We start from the raw sequence: 10,295 nt of genomic DNA, 5'->3' as shown, positions 1-10,295 counted from the left end.
TTGTATTTTTTGGGTGAAAAGGGAAACTGTCTACATGAATGTGATGAGGGTAGATGTCAACACCATGCACTAGAAGATCCTTATTTCTATTTATTTTTATTTTACTAGGAATGTTGTATGTTTAAAGAATGCAAATGTATGCTCATACAATGTCACATAGTCAATGCACAAACAATTCACTCATCCACGAACAGTCACGAGCAAATTACGAGGTAGGGGTCTCCTGCAGAAAAGTGCATATTCAAGGAGGATCTAACTGTTCTCACTTGGTCAAAGGCCCCCAAGGTGCCCCCATTATAGGGACCCAATTCCTCTTGTCGTAGGTCGATGGAAAGCTCCAACGCACCGTCGGACTCAAGTTCATGGTTATCACCTTGAGTGATGTTTTCCGACAACGGTCTCATAGGCTCCTATAAACCCATCAACCGGCCGTACTAACATCCACTCCCTATGGATTACCACTCATGCCCCCGGGTATAGAGGGAACTGTTGTGTGCAAAGGTTTGTGTGCAATTTTATTTCAAACATTTGCGGAAAATTAAACATACAACAGTTATTAAAGCCAAATAGATAAACATGTTATCATACAAGTGAGGGGTAATAAAGTAATTTTAACTATTTGTTAAAAATAATCTGTCACTAAATGGGACTGACTCACGGGCCAAATTCCCCAGTGAAGTCGCCATCTGTCGCCACCGGCCCGAACGGGCTTTCGGCATTCGCGAAGGATGGTTGGACTCGTTTATTTGTTTAAAAATGTGGATTGCTAGAATGACTTATTCTCAAACTGAGACCTCGTCAAACGAGCAATTTTATTAAAAGGTTCACCAATCCATATTAATCCCAAGCGGGACCCTCCATGGATTAGTGGTTTTCGTAAAAGGAGGGTTCGTGGAGTCGCCACCAATGTTTTACTCAAAACATTGGAAAAAGGGATAAGGCAATTGATTTTATAAATCAACTTTGGCCATTACAACCAGAGTCGGGTAAGGGAGTCGGTTACGCGTGGGGAAGGTGTTAGCACCCCACAGCGCCCCTTTCGGGTTCCCTATGACAGATTATTTCTAAAATAATAGCGTAAAATTACTAAATTACCCCTATTTATTATAAGCGATTATAAATTAACTATCTACATGATGACAGTTTAAATATGCACACAGAAAGCAGTAAAAGGAAGGATTTAAGAAGAAACCTCTTGAAGCGTGCTTTTATATATTGAGTAAAACTGGGAAGCTTTTTGGCGTTCCCTCGCTCTACAAGCTCGCTCGCTCTCTCCTATAAAATTTTGACTATGGAAATCCGGAGGATTTCCCTTCGACTAGGTTCGAATCTCCAAGTTAAGTGCTCGGAATTCCAGAACTTCGTCGGATCGACTCCCAGAGAGATTTCTAGGGCAGAACACTGCTCAAAAACCCCAGAATACTCAAGGAGGGAGTCAAAACTGAGTGTGAAAGTGTGGAATGACGTCCAATTGACGTCATATTTATAGGGAATAGGCGCAATACGGCCTACAGGAGCAATACGGCCGTATTGAAATTTTTGAACTTCAATACGGTCGTATTGAAGTTCAATACGGCCGTATTGAAGTTCAGAAATTTCAATACGGCCGTATTGAATTCAATACGGCTGTATTGAAGCTTCAATACGGCCGTATTGGGGTTCAGTACGGCCGTATTGGGCTTTTTCCCTCCACTTCTTTATTTTGAGCTATTCTAAGACCTCTAGACCTACAGAGAACCCTCCTAGGGCCTTCCAGGAGTCCTTCTGGCTGATCTTCCTTCAGTCTTCGAGAGTCTTCAAGCTTTATTTCCGACCCGGACAATTTTAGGGGTCTACAAGGCAATTGATTTAAAAATCAACTTTGGCCACTACAACCAGAGTTGGGTAAGGGAGTCGGTTACGCGTGGGGAAGGTGTTAGCACCCCACGGCGCCCCTTTCGGGTTCCCTATGACAGATTATTTTTAAAAGAACAGTATAAAATTACTAAATTACCCCTATTTATTCTAAGCAATTATAAATTGACTATCTACATGATGACAGTTTTAAATATGCACACAGAAAGCAGTAAAAGGAAGGATTGAAGGGAAACCTCTTGAAGCGTGCTTTTATATTGCAAAGAACTGGGAAGCGTTTTGGCGTTCCCTCGCTCTACAAGCCCGCTCCTCGCTCTCCTAGAACAAAATGACTACGGAAATCCGGAGGATTTCCCTTCGACTAGGTTCGAATCTCCAAGCTAAGTGCTCGGAATTCCAGAACTTCGTCGGATCGACTCCCAGAGAGATTTCTAGGGCAGAACACTGCTCAAAAACCCCAGAATACTCAAGGAGGGAGTCAAAACTGAGTGAAAAAGTGTGGTTGGACGTCCAAATGACGTCATATTTATAGGGAATAGGCGCAATACGGCCTACAGGGCCAATACGGCCGTATTGAAATTTTTGAACTTCAATACGGTCGTATTGGAGTTCAATACGGTCGTATTGAAAGTCAGAAATTTCAATACGCCCGTATTGAGTTCGCAGCGGTCGTATTGAAGTGTCAATACGGTCGTACTGACTTCAGTACGGCCGTATTGAAGCTTCAATACGGCCGTATTAAGTTCAGTACGGCCGTATTGGGCTTTTTCCCTCCACTTCCTTATTTTTAGCTATTCTAAGACCTCTAGACCTACAGAGAACCCTCCTAGGGCTTTCCAGGAGTCCTTCTGGCTGATTATCCTTCAGTCTTCGAGAGTCTTCAAGCTTTATTTCCGACCCGGACAATTTTAGGGGTCTACAGTGGCTAGTAAACATAATTCTATGAGGTAAATACAACATCGAATCAATGAATGCATGGACATATGGCCAAACAAAAATGTCATGGTTAGCCCTTTGTTAAAAATTGGTTAGTCACATGCTATGGCTGGTTAAACACTAACCCATCACGGAATTGTTGCATTGGACCAATACACACACTCATGCAATGTTACCATTGGACTCTAAAGCGCTAGGTTTCAAACATCTATGTTTAACCCTTTGAGACAACATGGTTAATCACATGGTGCGGTTGGTAAAACACAACATTATGAGATGACAATTGCATTGGATTAATGCACACACTTATCAAGTGTCACCATTGGTGCACGAAAGTGACTAAATGCAATAAACAAAGTTGTTATGTTTTATATGAAGAATAAGTGGCTTTAACAACAAAAAAAATAACACAACTGTTAAGTCAGATGAAGCGCATTCGCAATTCCCACCAAGGTTTCAAATATGACAAATATAACACATATTGTTATTCCTAACATGTGTATTAGTATTTCAGATGGATAACAATAAGGTCAGGCAAAAATGAAGGACAAAGTATGATCAAGCATAATCGAATTGAACAAGACATCAGATGATAGCAAAGCTAGTATCAAGACTAAGGTTGATCCAAGACCAAATCAAAAACAAGATAAGAAGAATCTATCAGCTGAAGCCTAAGGGATCAGATGTAAGACCAAAATAGGCATCATATGAGACTAAGTCAAGAACGGGACGAAAGTTGGCCAAACATCAACATAGAGTTGAAAAATCATCAGACACTACAAGAATTTATGTTTTTAACTGGGGTTATTTAACTGGAGTTATTATAACCCCTGGAAACATAAACACTTACGAGGGTTTTAATAACCCTTATTAAATTATAGGGGTTTGATTTCAAACCCCAGGAAAATGCCAAGTGTTTTTTAGAAACCCAATTAATTAAAATTTTAATTTTTTTATTTCCCTCCAATTATTTCCTTTCCCTCTTAATTTCTTGGAGTATACAGAGACTAATTTTTAGTTTTCTTTTTCTTTTTCACAAGCAAAAATTAAAATTGCAATTACGAGGCTTTTATTTGATAAGGAATTCGAGTTTGGTGAAGGGCTTGTCTGGATTTTTCTTTTTCATAACCCTAGACGCGCATCTTAAACCTTTCCTTGAGGCACTTCTTGCCCTTGAGATCGACGTCAAGCGTGTAGCGTGTAGCGCCTAGCATCTTGGGCCTTTCCATTTGTGCTGATGATGGCTTTCACAACCTGAAGGTAATTTTATTGGTTTGGGCTCTGATTGTGTTATGGTGGTTTTTTGTGGTTGGTGATGAATTTTTGAACGGTTTCAGGAGATTAGAATCGTGGAAATCGTGAAACCAGTTGGTTGGGTTTATATATCGTTGGCTGGATTCGATCGTCGGTGAGTCTGTTTTTCTATTTTGCAATGGAAGGGTTTGTTTGTTGAATGCTTTGCCATCTTGTTTTTTTGTGTCTTTCGCTTAATACTGTTTTTCTCATCATGGATTTTGTTGTAATTTTTAATAAATTTAAGATTGAGTACCTCGACTTGAGTGCAGGAAAAAATTATTCACAGGAACTAAAGGTGGGGCACGCCAAAGCTAGGACTGGAACTCACCAATAGTAGAGTATGTAAATGTGTTTGATTAAATACTCCCTTTTAATTTTTAATAGTATTAATTTTTTTTTTTGAAAAGAATAAGATCCAAATAAGTATTAACGTTATATTCACTTACATCAATTTAAGAGTGATAGGCTGGAAACATAAGCAGCAGTTCAGAACTTTTATTGCCTTCTCTTCCTAAGCTTTTGCATGTATTTATAGAATTTATGAACAACCTTTCTGAGCTTCTGCTATCCTTTTGAACTTGTAGCTCGATAGAAGTCTTTATACTGGTCATTTATGGTTTTTTTGGTGAATACATTTGGTCACCTGATTCCTTAGATGAACTTCTTCATATTGAAAACCTCTTGCCTTTAGGAACACAATCCTAGAGACTCATCCCTTTTACATTTACCTAGGTGCTCTGTCTCTTGTTTTCCCTTTTTTCTTCCTTTCTTTTGTGTTGTCCTTTTTTTATTGAACGTGAATGTCGAACAATCTTGTAGATAGCTTGTTTATAGGCTTGAAATTTGCATCATATTCAAGGAAAAAATGCTCTGGTTTTGCATGAATCTCTTGATTAGGAATGAGAAGAATGTTATGACTATTTAACTCTTATGATGTGAATGTATTTTGGTTCCTAATTCTTGAACTCCCTCAACTTTGACATCTTTATGGTATTTAATGTTTTAATACATTTGGATTTTGAATGATTGGTGGAATTAATATGATGAAAATATTGTTTTATAAGGTTTTGCTTTCTCATACATTGTTTATTGTTTTTATTTGTTATTATATATGAAATTTAATATAATGTGTGCTGCACTTCCAGGTTGCAATTTGCATCACTATAGTATGTAACCTTGCTTGGTCATGTTGCACCAGTGCATTGTGTCATAAATAAAATAACTATATTTTAGCTAATTATTTATTAGTTATTTGACGTTTGTTTGCTATCTTGTGATCAACCTGTATTCATTACATAATCATTGGCTGTTCAAACTCCTTGTATCTTAGTAGAACTTGTTCATTTGTAAGATGATATCGCAGCTTTAAGGCGGCTAATGAATATCTTTGGGCACTTTGATATTATTTTACAAAGTTACAGGTTCAACTAATGCTGTGAAATTATCTTTTTTATGAAAATATTTTGGTAATAGAAATTTAGCATCCATTGACATGAGAATCAATATCTGTCTATCTTCATTATGTTTTAGTTGTGTCTTTTTGCTAAAAGCCTAAAATGAATAGTTCATAGTATAGTTGTAACTGCAAAAGTGTTGTCATATTTTGAAACTCTTAGATTGTGGAGGTTGTACTTCTTGATGTGGGTCATTTAAAGCCTTGTTCTCACCTTTATGGTGTTGTTTATCTTTTAAGTAAGATTTTCCATTTTAGTTTTTAAGGAATAGTCTTAGTTTATGAAATAATATGTTATATATTTTTTGTTTTTTAGATAGCACAAATAAAATATGTTAAAAATGATACTTGGCAAAATTTAAGTCTAGCTTCATCTAGACTTGTTGAGCTTGAGGATGAATGGTTAATGATATTTTAGATTTCATTTTTACTCGGAAGATTAAATTTTTAATGCTTGTGCAATGATACCTGTGTGCTTTTTATAAATCAACGTTGAATTTGAATAATGAACAAAATAAATTAAATATGAACCTAATATGTAATTTATCTATAATAATAATAATCTCAATGTCTATAATACATAATAAACATAGCAATAATTTAGCATTATTCCTATCTTAGTGTTAGAGCTTGAATTGGACCAACATGAATCATTTTTCTTGTTCTCATTGAACTTTGAAGCCTTTTTCTAGCATGGCTCAATGCTTCTAGAGCCTTAAGGACACTCACGTTAATTGGTTTGGGATTACTAGTGGAATGTGATGCAGATGTCACGGTCATATATAGGAACTAATGCCAGAGCATCATCACAGAAATCTGCACGATAAAATTCTCTACCATTAATGATCTTTAGCTGGAAATCCTGAAACTTAGTCCCAAAATCCAAAATAAGTGTCTTGCTCAAACAAACACAATTTTAAAGCACCAATTATTCATCTAATAGAAATTTTCTCCTGAATTAAGAGAAAGTACTTTAGAAGATAAATCACAAAACAGTTAACAAATTCATAATTTGTCTCCTAGAGAAAATATTTTATATGTATGAAAATGTAAATATTTTTATACTATTATCCACTTATAGATGAATATATATATATATATATATATATATATATATATATATTATATTATATGTTTACTACTTTTTATAATAATTAAAGTAAATAATGCAAGCAACTATGAAGGATATGCGATTTTTACCCGGATAATGTAATTAACTTTTATAATAGTGTATACAAATATAAAAGGTTTTATAATAATTACAGTAACAACTATTTATATCACCAAAAGTGTAAAAGATTATATAATAACTATTTTAAAAGTCATATTAATGATATTTCTAATTAAATTAAGGTGTGAAAAATTGACACTGACAATGTATATAAATTAAGCTACCATAATTATCATAAAAATTATATAAAGATAATTTCTAATTATCAAAGATAAAACTCTTTATTTTGTGTACTGCGTGCAGATGTTAAATTACTATTTCCTTTATGCTTAATCATAGCCTCACAAACTTTATGAATGAATATGAATAGAGGTTCTGACAGTGAATTATTGCATCTTGGAATTTAGATTACACTTAACACATTCTAAGATAAGGAAAAAGCTTGTTGTTATTGTATCACGCATAAGATTATGCAACTTTATCTTTTTCAATGGAACAAAGAGTTATAAAATATGATTGTGTTTATATTCTAATTCTACTTTTTTTTTTAAACTTTTTTTTTATCTTTCTCTTTTAGTTAACATATAAATTATGTATGTATTCTGAGTTGTTACTTTTTTTTTTTAGCTTTCTCTTTTAGATATCGTATTTAATGGATAAGTCTTGGATTGACTTTCCACGAAATACACCTCAATATATGGAAGGATTGAATAAATTTTTGGACTTCGCATTTGCCAATAAGAGCGTTGATGGTAAGATAATATGCCCATGTTTGAAATGCAAGTTTAACAAATGGCAAACTCGGGAAGCAACATACGAGCACTTGATTTTGAAACCTTTTCCAAAAGGGTATACATTTTGGCTTCTCCATGGAGAGACTAGTTGTGTACAAAATATAGTTGAGACACCTACAATACCACAACAAAATGAAGATAGAGTTGTTGTTGATGATCCCATATGTGACATGGTTAATGACGCATTTGGGAATTTTGTCTATAACGACAATGTGGTTAATGATGAGGATATATGTCTTGAATCAAGCCAAATGATGTCCGATGAAATTAAAGAGTATTTGGAGTTAATGCATGATGGGCAACAAAGTTTGTATGAAGGATGTGATAAATATTCAAAGCTTTCCTTCTTGGTCAAGTTGTATCACATCAAGTGTCTATGTAGAATGAGTGACAAGGCAATGTCAATGATACTAGAGTTGTTAGCAGAAGCATTTGAGCATGCTAAAATCCCATGTTCTTTTTATGAAGCCAAGAAAATTATAAATAAGCTTGGCCTTCAGTACACCAAAATTGATGCTTGCCCAAATGATTGCATGTTATACTTTGGAGAAGACAAAGATAGAGAAAATTGTAAGAAATGCAAAGCTTCTAGATGGAAGAAAAAAAAGAAGGGCACAATTAGTGATGCTACTACTAATAAGCAAAAAAAGGTTCCTGCCAAAGTTTTAAGATATTTTCCTTTGAAGCCACGTTTACAGAGGATGTTTATGTCTTCTAAAATTGCTGAGCACATGCAATGGCATGCATCAGAAAGTACTTATGAAGGCATATTAAGGCATCCAAGAGATTCTGAAGCATGGAAGAACTTTAACTTAATGCATCGTGAATTTGCTTCAGACCCTCGAAATGTAAGACTTGGTTTGGCTACTGATGGGTTCAATCCATTTGCACATATGAATGTAAGTCATAGTATTTGGCCAGTTGTACTCATACCTTACAATCTTCCTCCTTGGATGTGTATGAAGTCAAGCTCATTCATTCTTTCCATGATCATTCCTGGTAAGAGAGCACCAGGAAATGATATAAATGTATATCTACAACCATTGATAGAGGAGTTAAAGGAGTTATGGAACACTGGCGTTAGCACATTTGACTCACATAACAATGAAGTGTTTAATATGCATGCAGCGTTATTGTGGACTATTAGTGACTTTCCTGGTCTTGGAACCTTGTCTGGATGGAATACACATACTGGATTAGCTTGTCCTAGATGCAATTTTGACTCAACTTCTAATCACCTTCGTAATAGTAAAAAATTTTGTTTCATGGGTCATCGTCGTTATTTGGATCAGAGGCATAAATTTAGATTGGTTCGAAGTCGATTTGATGGAAATGTAGAAAATAGAAATCCACCTTTGGCAATAACAGGCACCGATGTCTTACGACAAGTTGAGAATCTTAATGTTATATTTGGGAAAGAACCAGAAAATGAAGTGAAGGGAAAAAGAAAAAAAGGACAAAGTCATACAAAGGTAAGTACTATGCAATGGCGAAAGAAGAGTATATTTTTTGAGCTTCCTTATTGGGTAAGTGTAGACCCCTAAAATTGTCCGGGTCGGAAATAAGACTCGAAGACTCTCGAAGATCAAAGGAAAGTCACCCGGAAGGACTCCTGGAAGACCCTGGAAGACCCTAGGATGACAATATGTAGGTTTAGAGGTCTTAGAGTAGCAAAAAATAAGAAAGTGGAGGGAATGAAGCCCAATACGGCCTCCCAGAAGTTCAATACGGCCGTATTGAAGTTTCTGAGCTTCAATACGGCTGCATTGAACTCAATACGGTTGCACTGAACTTCAATACGGCCGTATTGAGGTTTTTGAACTCAATACGGCTGCACTGAACTTCAATACGGCCGTATTGAGGTTTTTTGAACTTCAATACGGCCGTATTGAATTCAATACGGCCGTATTGTAGTTCAAAATTTCAATGTTGACCGTATTGACCCCCAGAGACCGTATTGAGCCTTTTCCCTATAAATATGACGTCAATGGGACGTCATTTCACACTTTCACACTGAGTTTTAACCCTCTTCTTGAGTATTCTGGGTTTTTTTGAGCAGTGCTCTGCCTAGAAATCACTCGGAGAGTTGATCCGACGAAGTTCTTGAGTCACGAGCCATTTGCTTGAGTCTCGAACCTAGTCGAAGGGAAATCCTTCGGATTTCCATAGTTAAAATTTTATAGGAGGGAGCGAGCAGTCTTGTAGAGGGAGGGAACGCCAAAACGCTTCCCAATTTCTGTCAAGATATATAAGAAAGCACGCTTCAAAGGTTTATCTCTTTAAAGTCCCTTCTTTTACCGCTTTCTGTGTGTACATATTTAAACTATCATCATGTAGATAGTTAATTTATAATTGCTTAGAATAAATAGGGGTAATTTAGTAATTTCGCACTATTATTTTTAAATAATCTGTCATAGGGAACCCGAAAGGGGCGCTGTGGGGTGCTAACACCTTCCCCACGCGTAACCGACTCCCTTACCCGACTCTGGTTGTCATGGCCGAAGTCGATTTTTGAATCGATTGCCTTAAACTTCTTTTTCCAATGTTTTGAGTAAAACATTGGTGGCGACTCCACGAACCCTTCCTTTTTATGAAAACCGCTAATCCATGGAGGGTCCCGCTTGGGATTAACATGGATTGGTGAGCCTTTTAATAAAATTGCTCGTTTGACAAGGTCTCAGTTTGAGAATAAGTCATTCTAGCAATCCATATTTTTAAACAAATAAAAGAGTCCAACCATCCTTCGCGAATGCCGAAAGCCCGTTTCGGGCCGGTGGCGACAGATGGCGAC

General features: G+C 36.2%; 1 protein-coding gene across 2 annotated transcripts in view; it reads left to right on the top strand.

Moving 5' to 3' along the window:
• Positions 1-2,691: 2,691 nt before the first annotated feature.
• LOC109800403 (uncharacterized) overlaps positions 2,692-10,295 on the top strand; it is a 29,796-nt gene continuing 22,192 nt past the window's right edge. The window contains exons 1-4 of one of the 2 annotated variants that reach the window (XM_083070645.1): positions 2,692-4,050; positions 4,128-4,198; positions 4,356-4,424; positions 7,338-10,181. In XM_083070645.1, the coding sequence (XP_082926771.1) occupies positions 7,363-9,048 (1,686 nt within the window). In that variant the 5' untranslated portion in view covers positions 2,692-4,050; positions 4,128-4,198; positions 4,356-4,424; positions 7,338-7,362 and the 3' untranslated portion in view covers positions 9,049-10,181. Of the gene's footprint in view, positions 4,051-4,127; positions 4,199-4,355; positions 4,425-7,337; positions 10,182-10,295 lie in introns of those variants that run through there. The other variant, XM_083070646.1, reaches the window with a different exon arrangement.

Source organism: Cajanus cajan, chromosome 3 (assembly GCF_000230855.2).
Source record: "Cajanus cajan strain Asha chromosome 3, NIPB_CcT2T_4, whole genome shotgun sequence".
In the NCBI taxonomy this organism is placed as follows: Eukaryota; Viridiplantae; Streptophyta; class Magnoliopsida; order Fabales; family Fabaceae; genus Cajanus; species Cajanus cajan.
The sequence above is the reverse complement of the archived record's forward strand: the minus strand, read 5'-3'. Positions and strand labels throughout refer to the sequence as shown.